General features: G+C 31.9%; 2 protein-coding genes across 2 annotated transcripts in view; one reads left to right on the forward strand and one right to left on the reverse strand.

The window, feature by feature from the left end:
• Lrt (Leucine-rich tendon-specific protein) overlaps window positions 1–27177 on the reverse strand; it is a 94100-nt gene that overhangs the window by 24759 nt on the left and 42164 nt on the right. The window lies entirely within an intron of this gene.
• Window positions 965–26844, forward strand: LOC146535183 (lysozyme-like). Its single transcript, XM_085191124.1, has 5 exons — window positions 965–1087; window positions 1667–1815; window positions 6633–6721; window positions 25514–25577; window positions 26246–26844. Exons 2-5 carry the CDS (start codon window positions 1680–1682, stop codon window positions 26377–26379), a joined length of 423 nt encoding a protein of 140 aa, XP_085047250.1. The 5' UTR covers window positions 965–1087; window positions 1667–1679; the 3' UTR covers window positions 26380–26844.

Raw genomic sequence — 27177 nt, forward strand, 5'->3', positions numbered from 1 at the left:
TGCAAATTATTAAACACTTTCCTCCAGTACTTATCACTTTGTGGTGCTTATTTTTTTATTATTTTTTTAGTTAATGTACGTTCTTTGTTTTGTAGGTTTATTATGAGAAATAGGAGGTCTATATTTTTATAGATTTTTTCGTGGTATATTATTCATGAACCTCGTAAATGTATAGGAAGAAACTAAGCTTTCAAAATCATACAATTGATTTTTTTTAACTTCACGCTATATCTCGCATTTAGCTGGGTAGGGAGCCTAGTTTAAGACTCTCACACTTTCCGCCAAATTGGAGACATTGTGTATTGAGTAGCAGAACTCTCAACACCACGCTTTACCTCCAAACCAAAATGAGAAAATATGAAAAAATAAAAATCTTTGATAGAATCTTAGTTAGAAAACATGAAACAATAAACTTAACCGAATTATTATTATATATAAAAAAATCAGGACATCTCAATATTATATAAATAATCAATACAACTTAGAGATATTTTTAACATTGTTGAATCGAACGAACAATGAAACAAAATGTATACCCACTATACAGATACAAATCCAACGTTTACGCAGCCATTGCATAGCGAAACTGGTCTCCTAACACCGTTTAAAAAACTAGGAGTCTTTTAGTTGAAATCGCACCCATAAATGATCCGGGGGTTAGGCGATAGCAAACGAGCAGTATATTGTCTCGAGTGTTCTTTAGAGGCCATTCTACATTCAATTGGTATCGTAAATATAAAGGAAACCTCTTTTAAAAATTGCACTTTTATGACTTAAGTTGTTTATGTGTTATATAAAGTTTATTATAGAAATATTAAATATATATTAAATTTTAATAAAATATATAAATTAAGTACAGGTAAAGCAAGCCTAACTATATGCAATTAGATGATCTTTTGGCTTTTTCCTTATTTTTTTATAGATTTTTTTCTAATGTCTTTTACTACTTACATTTTAATATATTTCTAAGTAGATATATCCCCTTAATGCGTGCTACAATGCGTGCAATAAATGGATAATGGGTTAGATCCCTACGCCCAAACGCGACTTAGTTGCACTTGCATCTCTCTCGCTGGCTATTGCTAAGGTAACGAGCTCTCATAAAATTAACTCTTTAATGTAAAATACTTAAATTATTTTATGTTTAAATATAAAATATAATCTATTTTCTTCAGTATTTTGAATTATAAGTTTTAAAATTATAAAATTTCATATAATAATTCAAAGTTAAAATATTTTAAGTCGAATAATTTTAATGAATATTATACAATTTTGTATAATTACGAAGGAATACCGACTAAGAAATCTTGTAACTTAATTAACTTCAATAACAGTCTCAAGTGAAATTTTACTATTGGAAATTCGAATATTAAATTATATAACATAGTTTAAAATTTCTCTGCCCATTAAATATTGTTGATTCGACCAATAAATACTAAAATCACTTGATAGAAATATTTTTAAAGACGAATTCCCACAAAAACTATTTTTAGCTGTTTCATAGCTTATTTAAACAATTTTTGTTTAACACAATATAATAATAAGAAAATTATATAAACTTTTAAAAAGAAAGCCCCATGGGGAATTTAGATAACATTCCCCATAAATTTTCGCTTAAAAATATTTTTCTTAAATATTTTTTCTATAAATATTTATTTTTTCGCAGCAAAATAGTCAAGATGCGTTATCTAGTCCTCATTTGGCTGGCGCTCTCCCTCATTCACAGCACTCGCGCCCACGCCAGAACCTTCACCCGTTGCCAACTATCAAGGGAACTACTGCGTTACAATTTCCCTAGGACGTTAATACCTAATTGTAAGTATTGTATTTTTTGTAATATCTCCACACTGTATTTCGCATATAGCAGAAAAGGACAGTTGGAAACAAATCCACACGAAAGTAGGTTCAATACGGAACTACTCGGGAAAAGGATTAATATTTATTATTATTTTTAATATTGTTTTTTCTTTCCTTGCTCTGGTAATAAGACAAAGCGTGGCATTGCATAAGTTGAAAACTCGGCGGAGAATTTTTTAATGTGAACGGAGTGTCTTCCCTCTGCCTACTAAGTGCAGAATCAGACCAGATTTCAGACCGTCTAGCTTGTAAGGCATAATAATTAAAACTTTTAACGATAATTATTATATAATAATAGCTTAAGTTTGCCAATAGATGAAGTCTTATGTAAAGTATGTACTCACTAACGAAACTTTGTTAGACTTTCAATAAGATACATTGAATATCTTCGTCGCTACCACAATATTCGCACTAATTATTATATCTATTAAATAAACTAGGTCGTAGTAGCGCAGGGACACAAGCGTGAGAATGTAAATGCAATAATTATGGGTTCGATTCTCATTCGGGTTGATGAAATTTATAATATTTTCATTTTCCTCGCTCTGGTAATGAGGCAAAGCGCGGAGTTCAGTTCCATTACTCATTACACACTGACTCTACAATTCAGCGAAAATTCGGGAACGGAAGTCTTAAAGAGAGCTAAATGTCTTAAGGTTTCTTAGGGTTCTAGGTTCAAAGGTACTATTTGAACCAAAAATCCTATGATGATTCACGTATCCTGCATTTACCCAGGACGACACAAAAATGCCGTCCTGAATGTCAATGTGTAAATTTTAGTGTAGACGCTTTATTGTTAATTAAACCTTTTTTTAAATGTCATTAAGTGACGTAACTCAACACCGTGATTTGTTTTATGACACAAATTAAAATAAGTTAATTAGAAAAAAATTGAGTTACAATAGAACATAAAACCAACACGAAATAAACGAACGTTTCCCAACCGCTCCAAGTCGAGATCTACATATTTATTATATAGAATTATTCAATTTAAATGTAAAAGATTAAACATAAAAAAATTACATTACCTTTTTAGCTTTAACGAATTTAATCAAAAGGAAAATAGCGTTGGAAAAAGTAGCTAATTTACCTTAACAAATCCGGAGACAGCCAAATGGATGGGAACAGACGGTCTCAGGTAAAGAAAACAGTGTAGTTAAACTGAAATGGAGCTTGACCGTCTAACCACGATTCGCAGAATTTAAAAAGATTCCGCTTTAATCAGAACTTATGGACGAAAATGTATAATTTTACGATAATAGTATACTGACTTTTAGATTAAGAACATTTCGTTTCTACTCTAAAAGTATTGGAATATTTTTCTACGTTGGTCTATTCAAGTCAGTCAATTCTAAGAACATTCTTTCATTTTCACGATCCCTGTGTTGAACCAACCAGCCTTTGATGATGAATGAATGAGTGTGATTTCTAGTTGTAGATTTCATTTTTATTTCTTCCATCTGTTAAGACAAAACGCGGCGTTTATTTCCGTCGCTCAATACAAAAATCTCTCGAATTCGAAGAAAAATCGTAGACCCTGGTTTGTGGAAAACAACTTGAAGACAAAAGTATATACTGTTTTTTATAATTTCGTAGCACATTGGTATTATTACTAATAAATATGCCTGAAACAAATTACCAATAGTAAATTACTACTCAACGAATACTTTTTCGTAAGTAGTTTAATATAAAACATATAGATGTTTCAATACAACTAAGTAAAAACATTTAAACCCATTAAATGTTAACGAGATAATCAAGTTGCATTACAAACAAAACCAAACTTAAGCCAACAAAGACAATATCCCAGAGGTGGCGATGCTGCGCGATGCATGCATTAGCACGAACTTAATCAGCAGAGTACAGTGTTGTTCCCGAGGCGTACGTTTATTATGCCTTTGACTTACGCTTTAAGGGGGAAATAAGCTATATACTTGGAATTGATGTATTAAACATATACTTTAGTACTTCTTACTTTCTTAATTTTATATTATAACTAGCGACCTGCTCGCGGCTTCGCCCGCCTTAACTACTGAATTATTCATATAATGTATGTTTGCAAAGCACTTAAGATAATGTGAAAATTAATTAAAGCCTAATGCAACCCGCATTTTCGTAATTCCAATAAGGATTTTCCAATTGTTTTAAAATAAACACAAATAAATAACACAATCTAAATCTTCTTCGCTGAGGCAGGCGGCTTTTTTTTGATGTTAATGTATAATAACCTTGTGGTTAATGCTGTTAAAACAGCGACACCGGTTGGGTAGGCACTACGTGGCTGCCTATGAGGAAAATTAAATAGAATGCATCGGCCGGGAATCGAACACGGGCCGCCCGCGTGGCAGGCGAGCATTTTACCACTGAACCACCGATGACTGCTCATGACGCGCTTGTATAAGCAAAACGTCGCGGGGCGCGTTTCGCAGCAAGGATGTTTTGATATTGTAACAACTTCTAAAGTACTTATTAAAATGAAAAACAGTAAAAGACAGTTTTGATCTACATTAAATGGCCAACGTAACTAATATACTTATTTATATGCTGAGAGTAAGGGATAAGTGAAACTTGAGTAACATACAGCTGATGTGTAAACGGCGTGATTTGTTAACAATTAAATGCGTTTTTCTCTAAAACTATTCGCAATTTCGAAATTGTGTAAAAAGCAAATTTTATCTTCGTTTAACGTAGAAATTTAATAAAGTATTTTAAAGGATAAGGATTAATACCATTATGGAAAAATATCCCTCACAATAAAAAATATATTGAAATTACAATTTTTAGACAGAAATATGATCACTACACGTTATCCTTAAAAAAATCGAATATGCTGTCGCGGACTTTTTTGTAGATCTTATTAAGAGGAACAATACTCCAGCACATTATTTTCATGTAGTACTTACCATTAGAGCAGCGCATGCGCGAAAGTGTCTCAACGGGTAGGACTTTATACACATTTATCGTATTTATGTTAATTTACATAAGAATGTACAAATAATAAACTATATATAAACCTTCTACGAAAAACACTCGACTTAATGGTGAAGACCGCATCAAAATCCGTTGAGTGGTTTAGAAGAAGAAGAGTTAGAAACAACAGACAGACACGAAAAGCGACTTTGTTTTATAAGATATAGGATAGGATAGGATATCCAAAAAAATAAATCAATTATCGTAAAGTTTGTTAAAATTGATGTTTTTCAAATACCACGCAAAAATGACTCAACGGATTTATATGAATCAATTTATTTAAACATCTCATATAATTTTAATAATAAGTTTAAACGGGAAAACCCACGTTTAGATTTTTAAGAAATTTTAAAATAGAGGCACAGAAAATCTTCCCTTGGTATGGCTCGAAGGACCAATATTCAATATAGTAAGTTTCTAAGACAATTTAGATATTGCTGCATGTTATAAATTATACCAGCTCCTATAAACTATTAGTCCATCATATATCAGAATTAATCGACCTAGAAATGGAACATCAAAATTAAATGTACTGTAAAAAGATACATACATTAATATTAATGGTATCTTCAATAGTTTTCGAACAAGAATTAATTAGTAATATGCCTATTCTTGCTTTCAATCGAAACTTTACTAAGTGAATTGAGACCAACTTTGCCTATTATATTAGTTGCTGATCTGAAACTTTGATTTGTCTTCATCCATCCATATGTGGCGGCCGAATATTAAATTTCGACTTTTATAAGAAACATATGTAAGATTTTTCAGCTTATATTCTATATTTAGCAGTGTGGATAGAGAGATACTGGTATTAGGGCACTATGGCTAAAAATGTGATTTTTCTGTCCAATTTTAAAGTCCATATGAGTTGAACGGTAACAATTTCGGCGTTGTGTTCAATTTGGGGGAAAGTAGAGAACGAGGAGTAGAAGAGTGGAGATGTGAGTATCTTAATACTAGATTCCCTCTGCCCAGCAACTTCCGTATACCGATACGGCGTAAAGGTGAAAAATAAATGTTTTACAAAAATAAGTGGATATCTATTAACTACTTTATCAAGGGTAGACGGTCAACTATCTAATCTATCCTATCACCTCTCAGCATCTGTTTCAGATATCAATGAACAGAACAAATTCGAAGCAAACGTCGCTTTTGATTTAAGGCAGTATCAATTAGAATTAATTCGGATTAAGCCCGCGTCCCTTTGCCGTGTCAATTAAATCCAACGCTAACAATTTTAAACTTAAATGAAAGGGACCTTCGAAATGTTTTGTCATTTGAGTCATGCTCCTTTTTATGCAAATTGAAGATCTCTAAGTTCACCAGTGAATGCTTATTAAGGCCGGCGATTCATTCGGTTTCCGCCTTAATTTTATTATGAGAGTTAGTTATTTTAAATTTTAAATTTAATTTTTGTTTAGTATGTTGTTAGAAAGTTAATTCTGTAACGTTATTTTGAGGCCAAATTAAGGAAATGTAAGAATATTTTTTTTATATAAAATTTAATGAAATAGAAATGAAAAGATACAAGAAATTAATATGTGTGTATAATTTGTACATCTATTTTAAGAGACTCGGGGAAGTGATATGTCCCTTGACTTGGTGCCAGAGCGAAGAAATGAATATTAATAATTAATTAATTAATAATATTGAATATGAATTATTAATAATTAATTACCTACTGGGAATCGAACCCACAAACGTCACGTTCCAGTCACACACTTGTGCTTCTACGCCACGACTGGCCTCAACATTTAAATGATTAATTTAAATTCATATGAATTAACACAAACTATTATTTTCAGGGGTATGTCTGATAGAGCACGCCAGTGGCAGAACAACGGAGAAGGTAACAAACCACAACAACTCGTACACAAGCTTTGGATTGTTTCAAGTAAGTTTCATTTTGACACCTATTATATGGCTGACATTACTCAATTACCGATAATTATCTTATTTTCTATTTTTTTTATTCTTACTCAATTAAGTATTCTTACTCAATAAGCAATGCCTCCAGAATTCGGTGGAAAGTGGGGAAATTGACACTAGGTTTCCTCTACCTATCGGGATAGAATTATATAAAGCTTATTAACAATAATAATAATCATAATTTCTTACACTACCGAGTTAATATAGAGTTCATGATATTAAAACATTAAAAAATGTATAATTTTTAAACTCACATTTCTTTTCATATCTAAATTAAATGAAATCCCTGTCACATAAACAAAACGGGAAAGCGTCGGAAGATAATATAAATATCAAATTCGCGAAACATGTCACGACGGAACGGGAAAACACTCAGTTTCTAAAATATAACGGGTTCCAACGGGACTAATTATTCGGTTAACATAATATGTATGAGGACAACCGATACCCGCCTACATGGTTATTTAATTATGAAAGGGTATTTCGTATTTAATGTCGCGGTTATTAAAATTATTTTTGGTACTTAATTATAATTGACTTTAAGCCTGTTGCAGTAGATTTTATATTTTCATTTGCTAATTAATTAATAGTTATAAAAAACTGATTGGGACTAGTCCCAAAAGTTTTTTTACATATAACTAATACCCAACCAACTGAAACTAGTGTCTAGACGCTACTTTCAGAAAGAGCATTTTAGGGCTCCAAATCCAAAGGAAACCCCGATGTCTGTCTGTCCGTTTGTCACCACGCTGTATCTCATGAACTGTGATCGTTAGACAGTTGAAATTTAAGGGGGTTCCCGAAACCATGATTTTTTTTTGCAATTTTTATAGTACTACGGAACACTTTCTTCAACTGGCCCTTGGCCGAGTTTTAAGCAAAATATTACGACATATTAGATTTTTAATTAATTTCTAGAAAATGTTCACGAAAAAACCTCTAAATATCTATACTATAATAGTACGTGAGACGAACGCGATACAGTTTCTCTATATGGGACATTTGTATGCACACGTGCACCAGTTCTATGTCAAGTGCTCTAATTAAGGGTGATTTATGAAATAAACTTGTGAACATTAATTTAGTTTCTACATTTTAGAGATAAGCCCAGTCTTAGTTGAGTCGACGAACGAATTACTTTAATACTTGTGCCTTACCTTGTCTTAATACCTGTCTAATATATAGATTTAGGATAATTGTTGGGTGTTCCGCTTTAAGAAGTAATTGACAATCAGTCAGTTGATTTCCCACATAGCAGGCAAAGGAAACCTGTTAAAAACTCTCCTTTTCTCTCTTTTTACACAATGATTTGCGAAACTTAACGCCACGCTTTGTCCAGAGCGGAGAAATATAAATAATTTAATTATAATCATTCCCCGAGTGGAGGTTGAAACTACAACAATCGTGTTTACAGTTTCAGAATTTAAGAAATGGGATTTGAATGCATTATCCACACCTAATCCACAAATACGTAACTGCTACGCTAGAATGCTATTAAATGTACAAGTACATACATATCGTCTCTATGATGGTGAAGAGAGTCAACTCACACATTATGAGTTTGGAGACAATGGACAAAAAAAACAATTAAAAAAAGCTAAATCGAACAAAAATCAAATATAGAAATGACATTTTTAATTTTTAATTATTAATTTTTGTTTGACCGTTCAACTTTCTTTTTTAACCTTACAAAACTCGTAATATGTGGGGGGGTAGACTCTTCATCACCAAACGACTATAATCAAATTAAATTTCAATAATTTCACCCACTAAATGACAAGACAAAGCAAGCTGATAAATTACTCGCTATAATATTTATTGCGCATACAATTACAACTTGCAAATAATTCAAATCTATCAATCTCCATACTAAATTTACTAATTGACAGTTAGCGGCAGATAACATGTACGTACTTATGTTGCATTATTACGATTTCTGTAACTCTAATAAATATAATATGTACAATAACTACATAATTCCTAAACATTATTGTTAGTTAAGCACGGCGTTGAGTTCCGCTACTCAACACGCAATGCCTTGAAAATTCGGCGGAAAGTGGGTAACAGAGTGTCTTAACACAAGGTTCCGTCTAACCTGCTGTGTGCAGGATACAGCGTGATGTAGTTTAATCTTGGGTGGGTTAGACTCCCACTCGAGGAAATTATGTATGTTGATGTGGGTTCTTTATTCCACACGCAATGCCTCTGGAATTCAGCTGAAAGTGGGGGACGGAAGTGTCTTAATGGGTAAAAAGTGTGTTGCTCAGGTTTTAACATTGGGTTCCCAAGTTCTCTTTGTCTACCCTGCTATATACAAGATACACCTCGAAGTTAAAATAAAAAGTAGTCAATGATCGTTGAACAGACTTTTTATGACTCATAAAAACTTATATAGTATTTTAAATATAACAAGTCCCCGTATGTTATATAAACTTACAATCACTAACAAAGTTAATTGGACACGTTGAAAATAAGTTATTATTTCTAATAAGGAAAAGGCGACACATTTGAAGCGAGCATTGAACAAAAATGTCAGTATATCGTCCAAATAGTACCAATTTACTTTTATATTTCAACAAAGCCAAGTTATATGTATATATGTAAACGTGCCAAAAGCTATTTTAAACTGAAAAGGCTTGGGTGACCAATAAAAAATTGTTAGATTTCAATTCAATTCAATGTGAAGTAAGTCAATTATTTTTTGTATAAACATTGAAATCCCAATCACTGTTCCGGTTACTTTCGCCACACTATTTCAAATCTACATATAGTGAAAATAATTGATTGTGCAAATAGAAAAATATAGAAAAGATAAATATTATTTTTAGAAATTGTATAAAAGTTATTTATCTAAAAATATTTTTCTATCTTTTGTGTAGAATAGCATTTCGAAAATGTTAAAAATACTTAAAAAAATATTATTTTAACAATAATCTTTGCAATAATAAACTTGATAACGTATGGTACGCACTGACAGTTTCCAAGAAGTGCGGGTTCAAGTCCCGTTACGTTTAAATTTTGATACGGATTCTAATTTTGTTCTCTTTAGTGTGAAGTAACTTTAAAAATGCTAAATATAGATGAATAATATTTTCTTTTATATAAGAAACCCCGAATTGCCAAAAGTATTTAGTTCTACGATATTCCGTTCTCCTATTTCACTTTGACGTCTGTAACATGGACGATGAGTGTTGGAACTTAACCCCGCTCTATGTTTAGCCAATAGATTGGATTAAAACCCACAATCACTACCAAATTGTCAAATATAGCTTAACGTATTTTTATGGTGTCTCTCTACTAAACTATGTATAGCAAAAATGACATTTGTATTGAATTTGATTGATTATTTTGTTTCGCTGTATAGAGGGAGTAATTGGGTTATTGAAATTACTGAACGTTTGAGATTTGACACGTTGACAGCGTAATTACATATGTAAATGATTTTCTATTGTGAATTAGTGACAACAAATTTTTGATATAAAAGGGCACTTATTTCTCGTGTAGCAGAGTAGGCAGAGGCAACCTAGTACTAAGATACTACGGCCCTATTAATCTGAATTCTGGATTTTGGAAGTATTGCGTCTTGAGTGGCGGAACTCAACGCCGCAGTTTGATAATTCCATTTCCTCGAGTAGTAATCGAACCCACAACCTATCGCGTTTACAGCCACACGCTTGTGCCCCTGTGCTACTACTGACCTCTTACTGGACTGCCACTCAAAGCGTAAATGTTTCCCTAGATAGACTATTTTATTAAGCCCATTTATTTAACTAAAGGAAAAAAATAAATTTAAGTATGACATTTATAATATTATCTCTTGTCGGGCTAAGTGTAAGTAAAACACTTAAAGATAAAATAAAGTTATATTATAAGGAAGCAACGTCTAAATATACTTTATATTATCAAAAGCTTTTACTAGGACGACTAACTTAATGGTGGTTATGAAAATATAATTATGATATGAACGTAATTAAATTCTTTATAGAAAACAGGAACAGTTACTTGAACTATTATTCTTTTCCTAACTTCACCGGACCCCGGACCGGGGAACCTAGTGTTAAGATACTCTGTTCCCATTAAAACACTACCATTCTCACTTTCCGCCGAATTATGGAACAATTGCGTGTTGAGTGGCGGAACTCTGCGCCAATCTCAACTTAAATATACTTTTGCTAACTAAAACATAATCTAACTAAAGCACTAAAAAAGGATTAATTGAAAATTGAAGTAATCGTTAAAAAAATAAATTCTTAACGACAGTTCATTCTATGGTAAATAGCTCGTTTCGTTTTTCAAAAGCTCCCGTAAGTGCTTTGACAGTGTATATTGAAAGGCGCTGGCCAATACTGCACTCTTTCATTATATATAAATATAATTAATTTGGATTATTAATAATATAATAAATTAAACAATTTTTGTTGAATAAGTTGAAAATATTTTTATTTCTTCTCATATTAGTTAAAAAAAAGTAAATATAAAAACAGACTTAATCAAAATAAGTTAATTTCGATTCTTAGAAAACAAAGAAGCTTCGTAAATGAATCCATATTTTCATAATGTTCACATTTCTATTCTATTCTATTCGCAAGTAAATCTCGAGATAGAATGAGGCAATCAACGAAATAGTTAACAACGACAAATATATAGCATTTTCTTATCTATTTAGACGTATCCAAAGGAAATGCAAACGTCCTGATTAATTCATGCTCTCTTCAGAGTTCGTGTGTACTGAACACAAACGTTAGAAGTGTGGTGCAGTCAACATACAGCCAATTCTAAGAAACTACGAATGTAAATTTTATGTCAGCTTAACGCTAGCAAGATAGGCAGAGAGAGTTTAGTGATCTATTTCTCTCACTACTTTCTCTATTTTTCGCTGAACGCGATAGTTTTAAAACATTTTGCCAAATTCGATTTCAACTTACAATCGTGGCATTAATGACTCGCATATTAATAACGAAGTGACAGTTGTCAATGACAGCTATTATTATTAATTTTAGAAAACATTAAATAATTTTAATTGAATATGCCGTTTACATTATTATTATTTTAGTTTATCATTGCTTAACTAAAATGTAACGTCTGGAGCCACCCACGATTGCCAGCAATATCTTGATAGGTGATACTGTCGGAATATGGAACGAAGTGGGTGGCTAAGTTACCGCCATACCCAAAACCAACGTCATCTTATTTTACGTATTAGAAAATTCCAATTTTATTGTGAAAATGATTACTCTAGTTATCATCCATAACGAATATTTTTATTATAGCAAGTCTCTAATTCCAGCAACTGGTAAATGCTAATTTATCACTTTTCTTACTATTTATTGAGTGGATGAATGACATCTTAAGTAAATTAATTCTAACAATAATTCAATAAAACAAATAAAACGGATATTCAATAAAAATAAAAAAATAAATAAAATAAAGGCCAAATATTTCATATTTTACTTTCATCGCTCTGGTAACGAGATGAAAGCTGATTTAATTTTAATTACTATTATCTTTTAACATTCACTAACTATATATATATCTCAGAATTTGCAACAAATTGTCAATATCGCAAAGTTTTTTCCACCAGCACCAGGCGTTAGAAAGTAATAAATAAACAAGGATTACTTCCAGCTTAGCACCGCCTGAAATATATTCGAGATTAAATTTTGAATGGCACCCGTGAATCAATACTTGTAATCTGGCGTGCGTCGTTTGTTAGACGTCACATTCCACAGTGATTAGTGCTAAATCATGCGAGAGTTTCACGAGTTTGCGTGCAACGTGTGAAATTTCATAGTTCAAATTCAAAATGACGATGTGTTCAGGTTTCGTTTAATAATTTATTTTATTTTTATTTTGCTTCTTCACGCTGTGTCCCGCACATAGCAGGTTAGGCAGAGGAAACTTAGTGTTAAGAAAGGCAACATAGAACAAATATTTAATACAAAAGTCGAATAACCAGTCAATGGCGCAAAGGCACAAATTGTGACTATAAACGCGACTGGTTGTAGATTCGATCCCCATTTGAGGATATACCTCCAAAATTCAGTAAAAAGCGGGTAGAGAAGTGTCGTAACACTAGGCTCTGCCTACAATATACTCGTAAAATGTCTAAAACAAACCAGCTTATGTCATACACATGAGATCTTTGAAAGACAAATTGCCAATAAAAAACACTATACAGTGAACTCTCAATGCGTAACAAAAATGATTGATTGTATTTTACGAATGTTCGCCTACAAATGTTTCCATTTAAAACTTATTTTCGTATGTACTCGTTTTTCGTATAACCAAATTGTCATTTTCCCCAAAAAATGATGTGTTTTTTCAAGTAAATTAGTTTTTTTATATGTAATAATTTCTAGCTTCTATACGAGATGACGAATATGTAATTGCTTTTTTTGTAATTGGTTATTTATTATAGGTTTATTGGGCCATCGTCGTAGCCCAACGGCATAGGCCTGCGACTATTAGCGCGACGGTTCTAGGTTTCATTCCTTCACCGGGAAAGAAATAGTATCTTAACACTAATCCAAGTTCCCTCTGCCTCTACTGTGTGAAGAAATTAATGTACTTAGTACTTGAAAATAGACAGACATAATTCAATCAAAGGAAATCAAACCTGCTTTCATCGCATATACTGCCACTACATCACAATGACGAATCGTTATTAATGTTCTGTTCTGTTCTTTCTATTATGGCGTTCCGAGCGTGCCAGTTGAGCACAAAATCACTTCGCCAGTGTCACGTTGAATGGAGAACTCACGAAAGAGGTTGTACGGTAAAAAAAAAGTACGGTTAAACAATAGAAAAATGCATGTTTAAGAGAGATCCAGTTAAAATACTGCCTTCACCTATAACAATAAAAAAAAATATATATATACAATATATAAATAAAGAGGGTTAGTAATATCTATTATTTAACACAAATGTTAGTTTATAGTTTAATTTTGTTATTCTTAATATATTTACATAAAAATTTACATAACGGACTAAACACAAACATTAACAAACACTGGTCATTAAGGGGGCGGGGAACTTTATAAGGAAGGATGTCATATAAGGGACGGGTCAATTTAGGACAAGAGAAAAGGATGTGAGAAGGAGAACCGTCGTCGAGGTCACATTCACACAGAGAGTGATCCCTGACCCTGATCTTAGCCAGAATCGTTATTAATAATAACGTTAATAGTAACATTATGATTAATATATATAACATTATAATTAAAACTATAGTAATTGGCACTAAGTTCAACAACCATAATCCAATAGTTAAATCTAAATAGAAGTGTCGACAATTCCTAGTCCGACCTGTCCCGCTGCGACCGCACGCCAGTAATAAAATAGATATAACAATCAGACCATCCAGATAATACTCATCCTGTAGTGTTAGCAAAAACGATCCTATTTAAAATTTTACAACCCGTGACAAATGACGCTAATTGTACTGTGGAATGGTTGGACTATGTATATGTATGTACTCGTATACTGTCAACACGTATTCGACTAAAAATCCAATACGATTCTTTGTAGAGCCGTTTTGGAGTTTATATATTTAAAACTAAATATGTATAAAGTTTATAATAATGCACTTTTTTGGACAAATGTAATTTGAAAAAATAATAATAAAAAAAACTTCAAAGTATTTTATTAATAACGATAACTTGAAAGTTTGGGGTGAAATTAAGTTAGACATAGATGATGAGTGGCGAAACTCATTGGCGGGGTTTGTCTTGTTATCAAAGCCAAGAAATAAAAATAACTATTTTTCTTGACAGGATATCGAACCTACAACCGTCATGTTTACAGTCCGAAAACATATAACACGTAACATTTGCTCCATATTCGCAAATTCCATTACCTCTCTTGGCTCGACGTTGATAAATAGTTTACCAAAGATTTCAATAAATTGTAATATGATCGTATTAATGTCCGCGACCGCATTTCAACGCGAAGAAATGAAATGTTCAATATTTTCATGACCTCACACTGGTAACGAGGCAAAAGCGCGACTTAAGTTCCACCACTCAACACGCAATGCCTTCTAAATTCGGTGGAAAGTAGCGAACGGAGAGTCCTAACATTAGGTACCCGAAAAAAAGTACATGTTTGATGTAATTTGAGTTCAGCCACTCAAACCACAAAGCCTCGAAAGATTACGTGCAAAGCGTAGAGTGTAGTGTCTTAGTACTAGGTTCCCTCTGCCTACCCTACTATACAGCGTGAAACTCATTTCGTTTTTTTTTTTTATATTTATATCTATATATATAAAAGGACTTGTCCTCACTGACTGAGGTAAGACGCGCGCACAGCCGTAACCGCTGTGCGTAGAAACGTTAAATTTGGACAGATGTTCACTTTCGTATTCTGGACATCCACTAAGAAGGGATTTTGAAAAATTTTAACCCTAAAGGGGTGAAATAGGTGTTGAAAGTTTGTATGGAAAAAATTTTTAAATCAGCACCGATTTTTATAAAATTTGAAATTTTGATTATTAAAAGCATTTAATTGAACACGTGTTTCATCGTTTTCTAGAATTCTTCCCCTAAGGGTGCAAATGAGGGGTTGAAAGTTTGTATGGAAAAATCTTTAAATCGCCACCGATTTTTATAAAATTTGAAATTTAGACTCTTAAAAATATTTCATCGAACACATGTTTCATGGGTTATTAGAATTCACCCCTAAATACGCAAGCGAAGCTGCGCGCGTCCGCTAGTTAATTATAAATCTGAACATTTAAATATTTATATTTTATATTATTTACAAAGCAGAATTTAAGTACTTTATATATTTCCATTATGCAACTCTGACGGTACCCAAACGGATGAAACGCATTATGGGCAGATTCACCGTGTTAATTTAGATGGAAGTGGGGCAGTGCAGCGACCTCGCGGCCAAAGGACCCTTTGTTACCGTCTTCGATTCGAGAATAACGTTATATTCGGTCACTATTTTAGTCCCCGCTATTTACAATTTACTGTTGGGAATTACATTTGTAATTTTACATGAAATTTCTATGTTATATGTGCTAGTACTACAAAATTGAAGAGTTTGTTTGGTTGAGCGCACAAATCTCAAGAAGTACTGGTTAAAATTGAAAAAAATGTATTATCGTATTATGCATTTACTGGGAAAGGCTTTAGTTAAGTATGATAATATCATGACAGAGGAATGTGTCGTCACATCACGTTTGACTATGTGAGCGAAGCCGCAGGTAAGAGCTAGTTTTAGTCTAAGTAAAACATTATGATTTCGTAATAGTACGAACACTAAATTAAGTTTTAATAAAAATAGCAAGGGAAGCTTAATAAAAATAGCATAGTATACCTTTGACTGTCATACGAAAATTGGATTACGGATAAGAGTTTGTCATTAAAATCATCTGTAATTATTAATTATTTAATTATAATTAACTTTATGAGCAAACGTTAAACTATTTTCATTGTATTGAAAAAACTGAACGGAAATTCAAATTTCAGAATAAATCTCCATATCTACAGCGTGTATTTAGTATAGAAGCTGCATTCTGAGCTAAGCTCTCGAGCAGCTGCGCCTGTAAAGCTGGCTTAACTTATAGTATTTGTACTTGACTGTATAATTTAGTTACCCTAAACAAAACCAGGGCGGGTCTGGTAACTAACTGCAATTAACTATTCCGCAATCCACTGGACTTCCCAAAAGCAGGAATGTTTTATCATGATACATCTAACTGTGTGGTAGCGATCGTGGTGTAGTGGGATAGCGTGTAAGTGAAAACATGGGTTCGACGAATATATTTAAATGATATTCATTTCAGGAAAATGAATAATGGAGTGTCTTAACACTAGGTTCCCTCTGCCTATACTTTGCTACCCCTGCTTTGTATGGAATACAGCGTTAAGTTGATATTCATTTCTCCGCTTTATAAAAAAAACCCACAATATAATAATATATAAAAACCCACAATATCGATTTTGAGTGGCAAGCGAAGACCAGAGAGTCATGACTTTGGATTCTCTCATCATACACTACTAAGCGAGAAAACGAGTAAAACTGAAAATATACTAAATTTGTCTGAACGAGATGGTTTCTTTTCAATTTGATGTCGAACTTGGTTGCGTAAAGTAGGGCGTGAAAACATACGTGAAAAGTGGAGTACGTGATTAAAAAGTAGATTGATTAAATTTCATGAAAAAAAAAATACTCAAGTTATTTTTGACATTTATTTAATTGAAGAAAATCTCATATAATCACTTCACGTCATTTATTAGTATTACAAATAAATTTAAAAATTAATAATAATTAACGGAGCAGAGACACCGCGAGGAAGTGTGTATAAACGCGACGGTTGTGAGTTTGATTTCCACTCGAGGGAATGAAATATTTAATGTTTTCATTTCCTCGTAGTTGTCACAAGGCAAATGGAGAACGGATGACTCTTAATGTGAACAGAGACCAGAGTGTCTTAACACTAGGTTCTCAGGTTCCATCTACCGACTCATACAACTTGAAGCTATAAAAAAATTACATAATAAAATATTAAAATAATGATTCATGAAACCTTCTTATTACTAGAACTGACATTTACTTGTCAAGTAATGAAAAGAAACAAAACGCTACCACATTTTTCCTGGAATATTTCATCAACACTGTTTCATATCACTATTTTCTTAAAAATAAAGCACAAACAAGGAAACGCAGAAACAAACACACACAGTTCACTCAAATTAAGTAGATTTGTATTGTGGCCAAGTGAAGCCGTTACTAGCGCCCATCAATTCTATACAATTCGTCTATGCTCATTGAAAGTCGGCTAGATATGTCCTAAATTATCGATATTGTATTTAATAATACAAAACATAATTCCATAAAATATATATATAGGATAGAATTAAGTTTGTCTTATGCTTTAACGATATTGTGGCGCAGTTCCAGTGTCTGATTGAAAATAAATTCTGAGGTTGTAGATTGAAACTTAAGAAGGGGATACTTAAATTATAAATATGAATAAACACGAAAAAAAATCCTTTTATCAGTTGACAGGTAGACAAAGTTTCTGTTGGCAATCATCGAAAAAACATCCCAATGCGTATATTTTAATGCATTCCCTTTATGTAGTTCGATTTCCAACTCACCATACGCTGTTAGAGGAAGTATGCAAAATAAAACAAAACAACCAAGCCATGCAACATTTTAGGATCCTATAAGAATCACCGTAAAAGGTTAAGAGATCCCATATAGAGCTGAGTCATCATTTTCATTATTATTATATAACTTTCCTTTATTTGTATAAAAACAGCGTGACTTTGCAGTCGCGTAGATATAGAAATACAAAAAAATATTAACATGTACATATGTATACATCTATGCTTAAATATATGGGCTAAAAAAAATTTTTCATGTTTTCTGTAAAAGTTGTAGGTTCTGCAATAAACAAAAAAAGTAATAAATGAGACTATTCTTTGTAACAGGTGTACTTTTGCGCACGTACTTTAACAGCACATAATTAAATCTACTTATAAATATTTTCGTTTTTGTTTTATTTAATTTTTTTTAAGTATAGAAATGTCATTTTTTATGGTCCAATAAAATTTATTATAATTTATGGTAAAAAAATAAAAAATAATAAAAAAATTACTTATAAAGTTTTATTGTTTGATAATTTTATAATTTAACTTTACCAGTTATCGACCTTCGTACTTCCCTAGCAGCAGATAAACCCGCATCGATATAGGGAACAGACATGTACTTACGTTTTCAATCACCAAGGAAATCTCAATTGCGGTGTCTGCAAAGAGGCGGATCGTATACGATATGTCTTTATTGGTTTATATATAAAAAAAATCGTTTGTCTGTATTACAAGAATTGAAAGTAATTGCGAAGTTTGCTACTTTTCATATTATTTTTGATAGTAATGTAGTATGAAGTAAATGTAATATTAAGAGATGTTCATGGGTTTTTATTTCGAATTCTAAAATAGTTTAAGAGAAAAGTTGAAAATTGATACGAAAATCTATATTTTTTTTAAAAAGAAAATAAACTTACAGTAACTATTGTATAATATACATAATATTATATATATATATAAGCATATTTTAAATAATTCCCAAAACATCAATTTCAAAACTAGCCAACTTCAAGTAAATTTCAACAGTAAGTAAGTAAAGCCAAGTGCACACGTCCGACATCCCCATACTAAATACGTCCTGTGTGCAAATCGCACGATTGAAAGCAGTCGAGGCGGTCGGTAAATAACGTCGCGATCTAATACTTTCCGAGATTGCTAATCCGGTCCCGTCCTAATGTTTACAATCTGAATGGAACCTAAGATTATGTCATTGGATTTTAGATGGAAATATCTATTTGAGGTATGATCTACGTTGGAAATTATTATTTGAAATATTTTCCGGAAATTTTCGGTTTGTTTGTTGAAAATATATTAAAACGCTGTTTCGATTATGGTGTTCTCCGATTTTACCCAGGACTGCCTTAATAGTGCCAGTAGTATTTTGTAAATATTTGTTTACTTAATACTTTTTAGAGTACAAATATTTTTACTGACGTAATTTATATTTTTATATTCGAATGCATCTCAATGAACTCCATATACCTATGTGATTTAAGTATCATTCACATATCTTTAAATAACCTGAGTAAGGCCGTCGTGGCTAAGCGTCAGAGCGTCTGACTCAAAACGCAACGGTTGTGGGTTCGATTCCCACTCGGAGGAATAGATTATTTTCACTTTCTCGCTCTGGTAAAAACATTGAGTTTCGCAACTTAAAACACAATGTCTCAAAAATTGAGAGGAAAAAGGATAACAGAGTGCCTTGACATTAGATGTTCTGGTCTACCTATACTACAATACACAGGTCACTGCAATGAAGCTAGCAAGCAAGGTGTACTCGTATATAAATATAGTTCTAGCTAAATGAAATATGACAATCACTTACCTAATAACTTCTAATGTAAATGGATGGGTAAAAAATTAGTATTGTTATTGTTCTTTGGATTTATAAAAAATATTGTTATTTAAGTACTAGTAATTTTCTAATAACTTTGAGAATTTTTTTTTTAATCTGTATATTAGTTTTAATGATTTCGTTTTAATTTTAAATTATATCCTAAAGCTTACCTCAAATATTTAACCAAATCGATATGATAAGCATCAGTTGGGTAAGTAGGTAAATACGGTTCAGAGCTCCTGCCATATCCCGCTTTCTAAGATTTCTAATCTCAAGTACCCTTACATATGTTTTCTATTCATATAGAACCTGATTCTGCTTTAAGCGTTTATTCCAAACTGTAAAGTATATTTTAATATTAGTTTTAAGAAAATTAGTTGCGTGCATGGATTTGTTTTTCTTTCTTGCTAGAGGTGGGTTTATGTTAAATTAGAATATTATTAATATTGAACGGTATTGAAAATATGTTTTATTTTAACATAGCGTTAACGTGGTTCTAGCGATATTAAGTTCCTGATAGAAAAATATATTATAATATTTCTTTTGCTTAAAATTATAATACATTGTACCTATGATGCTGCAAAAATATAAGTGGCCGCCATAGCAGGGTGGGCAGAGGGTTCCTAGTGCTCCCAACGTTCTTCTTCTACCTAACAGCCAAACGAACTGATAACATAAGTTTGATGTATAAAAGCGATATTTTAATAAAAATAATTATATTCTCTGAAAGCATAATGAACCATTTTATTTTCAATCTTCACCACTCCTCGATATATTAAAAAACGATTCATTTTAACCATTTTTATATTTCCCAATTACTCCATAGATGTAAATCAATATTGGAGCAAATTGTTTACAACAAACACCGTAAGCAACAACATTCCACCAGAATCTCACTCAATCAAGGGTACATCTGGTAATACTCCCAAATAGTAGTACCAGCACCAGCACCCACCATCAATGGCCAAATAAATAAGCGAATTAATTAAAAACGTGTTTGCTGACTAAATATAAAATGCAGTGCGGTGTTATCTGAAATTTACATTTTTATAGCGCCCCTAATGGAGAAATGCGTATCGGACAGTTTTTTCGTCAAAATGAAATATTATGGTTAATTGCCTTTTTTATATGAGGTTGGACGTGACGTGAATATGTAATGAAAATATAAATAGTCCACCAAACGACTGTAACGTTGTTGTAAACTTAACAAGCGAGAAGCTAAAAAAATTGAGTGCTATACGAAAAGTTAAATAACTATGCTAATTTATTCTAAAACAATTTTTTCTCGAAAGAAACGGAAAATGAATAATAAATCTTGTACAGTGTTGATATTTATCTAAAAACAGAATTGTATGACCAAAAGAGGCCAGTCGTGGTACAGTGGCACAAGCATATGACTATATACGTGACAGGTTGAAGGTTAAGGTGTCGAGGTGAAAAACGCGGCGTTAAGTTCCGCCTCTCATCACATAATCAGAATTCAAAAATTAAATTCAGCTTTCAGAATTCAACAGAAAGTGGAGAGTTTATTAGAATTGTAAAACCTTTAATTGCAATCAAAATGACACAAACGCCTTTCTTCCCTTTGATTGTCATAAACATGAAATAATGCCAGCTTCTGCGGTGAAGCGATTAATATAGCGGTCGCGAGATTTAATGAGCGACAGTCGTTTTTCACATAAAAATCACCAAACTCTCATTTAAATTATCGTTAATTTACCTACTTGTTTTAATTAAGTTATATTATTATATATTTTTTAGCTTCACACTGTATGCCGCTTGTAGCTGGGTAGACAGAGGGAACCTAGTGGTAAGACACTCCACTTTTCGCCGAATTCTGGAGGCGTTGCGTATTGAGTTGCGGATCTCGACGTCGACACCAGAGCGAAGAAATTTTTAATTTTTAATTTTTGCACACCTACACATTTTGTTCTCTCACATGACAGGTTGGCTGGTAGAAAATGCTTCTTAGCGTTAAGCCCGCCTATTGTACATTTTTTTTGTACAATAAATAATATAAAAAAAAAAAGAAATGAAAATATTATATATTTCATTTCCACGACTGTCCTTTAAATATTATTATTCTCCTCCTCTGATATTTATATTAATAATTAAAAAGTAAATGAAGCTATAAAACTTTGGTCCTTAAAAACGTTTTAATGTTAAATGCACATTGATCCCAGACAAAAGACAGCTTAAAATTTTGTCTCTTTGAGAAAATACAAGGGAAAACTGAAACGATCGTCTGCAGGTTCACTGTGCTTTAATTATTATATGCCAATAAATTATAGTTTTAGTTCATTTTATGCTTCATTTTGTAAAGCATTACAGAGTCTTAGTTCCACAAGGCTTTCTATTTTCACAAAATAAATGAGAAATACGTATCCCGTAATACCTTTCACGGCATTTATCTTTTATATTTTAAAGAGAATGTATAGAGGACTCATTAAAAATCTGTGACCTAATATAATTCATATAAACAACTATGGTTAGAAAAGGAATAATTAAATATTACCTTTATTTTATTGCGAATTATCTAGGTCTTACGCCACCTACAATTTCATTTACGTGAATATTGTGACAATTCTTACAATAATACATACATATTACTTCCATTTACTACCCTTACTTAATAATAATTTATTAATATTTATAATTTTAGAGACATTGTCATTTCGTGTGTTCTTCATTCAACGTGATATTTGCAAAGTGATTAGTGCTGAACTGGCACGCCCGAAACGCCATAGATAACGAATAAAAACAACAACGACATTGCATTGATTTAAGTCCGTTTTATATTACCGTAGTCAGTTAAAATCGAACTTACGATCCTTACGAAGAAAGAGGGTGTTTATACTAAGTTCTTTCAGTCTTTCCTAATAATATAATGTCTGCTATGAATTATAAAGCGGGAAACAGAAAATAGATTTTTTTTAAAGCCAGCCAGCTTACTTTCTCATCTTTTCTATAGTAAAAGAAGTCAATATTTTTCTAAAATTCAATCGCATCTTGAAATGACAGTTCCGATCGTAAGACGCTGTCTCAATGTGACGACGGAAACATGGCTCTTGTGTCGAATAAATGTCACTTGATCAAAGCAAGACAAGAGTACGCTCCTTTTAGCTCTTTTGCCTTTAGACGATGACTTTTGACTGGTTTAGTATTTATTAATTTATGAAGTAATTTGTCATACAATTTCCGGTTTTAGGCAGAGGGAACGTAGTGCTAAAACACTTCTTCTACCCACTACTTAAATTTTCAGAGAGAGGGAACATCTCCCTTTGTGTTGTTACCAGGAGGAAGAATGAAAGCAATTCATACACCCAAGAAATGGAACCCCCAATATCGCATTTTAAATATATATAAATTCATTTGTCATTATATATTTTAATAAATATAACAATGACAAGCGAATAAAAGTAATAATTTAATATTATGACAATTATTGTTTATATGCTGTAATTAATTATAAATGTGAAAAATGTGAATATGACGATGCTAGTGCATGAAAAACACTGTAAAATATAAAATTATTTTAGATTTATCGTCCACTTTTGGTTAAATATAATATTTGTGGTATAACCAATATATGAAAATGTATTAAATGTGACAATCCTTTATTTATTTGTTATAATGAAATAACTCAACAAAACTAATTAATAATTGTTTCATATTCATATATGTTTTAATTATTTTTAACTACTGCAGTGATATTAAGTACTCTACTATAGAAAAATCTAAACTATAATTTAAAACAAAATTGTACTATATATTAATTTACATTCACAAAAAAGCTTAACTAATGTACAAAAGCTTCCAGTTTTAAATTTACCTTAAAAGCGACAGGTTGTGCGTTCGATTTCCACTCGAGGAAATTAAATATATATTTTTTTTATTTGTTCGCTCTGGCGGCGAGGTAAACCGCGGCGCTTAATTCCTCCACTTAACACACAATATTTCCAGGATTCGCCGAAATATGGAGACCAGTGTGTTTTAACACTGGGTTCCCTCTGCCTACCCTGCTGTGTGCAAAACACAGCATGAAGCCAAAAAAAATAAAAAGTCTACTTCTACGTTTATATAAAAAAAACCAAGAGTTTATATTAAAATTACAATAAGTTGCAATTTGTTAGTCAAGTATTTGTAAGGAATCGCTAACCGGGCGACAAAAGGACGCGCACTACTATGAACTATCTTTTTCTTTTATTGCATCTCAAGAATGGTCTGTCGCTTCCCTAATGCCAGTTTTTTTCCAACTCCCTTTTTCTTTAAGACTCTTACGTGACAATTTATTAAAGAACTTTTCTGTAGGAAAGGATTTTTAAAGTTTCCAATATATTTTCGTCTAGATTTCGAGATAAGAGGCCATCTTGGCTAAGTGGTCATCGTTAGATTATAAACGTGATGGTTTTAAGTGCGAATTAAACTTGTGAGAATAGATTGTTCTCATTTTCCCGCTCTTGTAAGAAAAAAAATGTATTTTAGTTAGTTTAGCATATTTAGTAGAAGATGTGAATCCTAAATGGTTTTTTTATATGATCTTCTTCAAAAATATCTACTTCATGTAATTTTGAAATAAGACTGACTGAACGACTATTAGTTCTGTGGTGACGCAGCGGGCCAGTGTCTGACGTTTGATTCCCACTTGAGGGAAAAGAACCAATGAAGCTTGGCATTGTTTTTTGGGTTTGGGACACTAGGTAACAGGATAAAGCGTGAAACTGAAAAAAAAATGTAGCAAGATGTAATTCTATTATAAGAAGTGTTTTTGTTTTACACGTTATGCTCGACTCATTAATCAATTTGTCACTTTCTTCATACTATGTCATCTATCATTTGAAAAATATATTATGTGAATATGTTAGTTAATTCGCGATAAATATTTTGACGTCCATTAACTTATTAAAGAAAAAAACTGAGTACTCTGAAATAAATAAACACGTATATTATATTCATCATCAGAATCGAAAATTAGTTCTGCTGAAAAAAATGGTCAAATGTTTATGTTATTTTTTTTTATATTTAGAAAACGTATAAAATTTTTAACTTATCGGGATATGAAGCCGCACCTCTTTGGAAAACGTCCTAGCGCTCTGACCAACTAAAGTCCTACGTTCTCAAATTTTTATAAGTTTTCTTAATAAATATTTTTCTTTCCTAAGTGTGGAATATAACATAACAACTTTAAAAACGTAAAAAAAAAAGTATTTTATTAAAACCTATTTGAAAGAATAAAAGAATCAGCCAATATACAATATTTCCACATTCATTGAAATATAAAACAAAGAAAAGACTAACGAACCATTGCTCTTTCATTAAATTTTACGAAGCAATATAAAATTAGCAATGAAACATTTTTTTAAAAGAAATATAAAATTAATAATTAGATTATAATATAGAATAGGCAAAAGGAATCTAGTGTTGACACACTCCACTTTTTGGAAAAGTTGAAACATGTCGAATTCTTTGGCGAGCTTAATATCATGGATTCAATCTGACTGACTCACTGCACCGGGATGGCGTAATATATTCTTTTGTTGAGCATCGTACTGTATATAGTAGAAAAGCCAGAGAAAACATAGTGTTATGACACTCAGTTCCGCACTTGCCGCTGAACTTTCAAGACATTACTAGTTAAGTGGCAGAACTTAACGCAACGTTTTGCTCCTTATCAGAGCGAAGAAATGAACATTCCACTTATTGTGAATCGAACCCACATACGTCGCGTTTACAGTCAAGACGGCTACATATTAAATAGTTCATAAGATTAAATTTAAAATTGTATATTATATTTACAAAACTATAAATCTTTTACCAGATAAACAACAAGGAATGGTGCAAGAAGGGTAGAAAAGGAGGCCACTGCAGTATGAAGTGTGAAGGTACAAATGCTTTGCTAATTTAATTAATGCCTTCCCAGAGTTATTATTTCAGACTAGCACCTGCTAAATACAGGCTTCCGTTTACTCTTCACTTTCATAATTGCTCTGGTGAATGTGGAATTATTCCAAAGAAAATTGTAGAACATATTATAAAAGTGATATTTTGTACTAACTGTAATAAGAATAATATGGAATGAAATTAAAATTATGAAATGAATGGAAATGAAATTCCATAAATTGGATACTTTTATATACTTGAACGGTTTTTAGTGATTGCTAACTAATAGTAAGTACATACATGATTATATGTGTTTAAAACTTAAAAATTAAAGCATAGTACAAATAAGAATACGATACAATGGAAAGAAGAAGTTTCGTTCCTAAATTACTAAAAAGTTTAGTTAAATAAAGTATTAAAAAAAGTTCTTTAATGGAAAATGCAAAATAACATTCATCAATGGAAAATGGAATGGAAAATGGAAAATAACATTCATCAATGTTTACAGACATTGGCATAATATTAGGAAATGCGGATAGTAGGACTAATTGTAAAGTCAACAACAACGATATTCCAGAAGTTACCGGCCAGTGTCCGAAATGCTAATTGGCGGTCCCTCTGCGCGAATTTCTGATTTGAAATTTACTTTGTAAAACATTCAATGTTCCAGATCTCCTGAACGAGGATTTGGCTGACGACGTGCGTTGCGCGAAACGAATCTACGACCGAGTTGGGTTTAAAGCCTGGCCCGCCTCGTACGCCTACTGCAAAGAGAAGAGCCTACCCGACCTTTCTAGATGCTAATTAATGATTTTTGTAAACGAATTATAATTGTTTTTAAGTATTTTTGCATTTTACATTTTGTTTGTTTGTATGTAATATTGTGTATACTTTAAGTGAGTATGTGAGTAGGGGTTCGTTTCAATAGTTTCTAGCAGTAATTAAGAACGAAATCGCTTTTGATATAAGAGGAAACACAAAAATTAAAAGTTCTAATTGTTTATTTATCTTATTATACTACAAAATTATGGAATTAGTTTAACATTGGAAATTATTTGTGATTTTCTATATGTCAAACAAGATAGCAATAATCTACATAAAATAAAAATTTATAGATTTATTTTAATTTAAGTACTTCACCTTCGAGTGACATATTTAGTTAATAATAATAAGATCATTTACATTCTAGGACAAGTGACGATAGAGTATAAAGTTTTCTATATTTGTACGTTTTATTTGTAAGAACAAATAAATTGCATTGAAAAATTACTATTATTTTATTTGTATCTATAATTTAAATATATTAATATCAAGACAAATACTGTAAATATTTTTAAAGTGGATATCTATATTCGTTTCCGCTGCTATTTGCTTCTCAGCAGAACTGCCTTTGCAGTCGGTAAAGGTCGCTTTATGCGGCTATTGAAAGTGCATGCAAAATTTCTTATATCTAACATGTACGATTGTTAATATGTTGTTATAGCGGATTCTATAGCTATTCTAGCGAATGGCTATCTTTATGGATATAAACTCATAGAATAACCCTAAATCATGAAGCGCAACCATATAATCTCACTGTAATAAATAAGAGATACTGCCCAA

The sequence above is a fragment of the Heliconius melpomene genome, chromosome 10 (genome assembly GCF_056956725.1).
Source record: "Heliconius melpomene rosina isolate 202511_hmr_F chromosome 10, ASM5695672v1, whole genome shotgun sequence".
Taxonomy (NCBI): domain Eukaryota; kingdom Metazoa; phylum Arthropoda; class Insecta; order Lepidoptera; family Nymphalidae; genus Heliconius; species Heliconius melpomene.

Bases quoted from the DNA above. Each gene is read 5' to 3' on its own strand.
- LOC146535183 (XM_085191124.1), top strand. From the start codon at position 1,680: ATGCGTTATCTAGTCCTCATTTGGCTGGCGCTCTCCCTCATTCACAGC. The intron at 6,722-25,513 runs GTAAGTTTCATT...ATCTTTTACCAG, and splicing joins CAAGCTTTGGATTGTTTCAA to ATAAACAACAAGGAATGGTG. The intron at 25,578-26,245 runs GTACAAATGCTT...TCAATGTTCCAG, and splicing joins CTGCAGTATGAAGTGTGAAG to ATCTCCTGAACGAGGATTTG.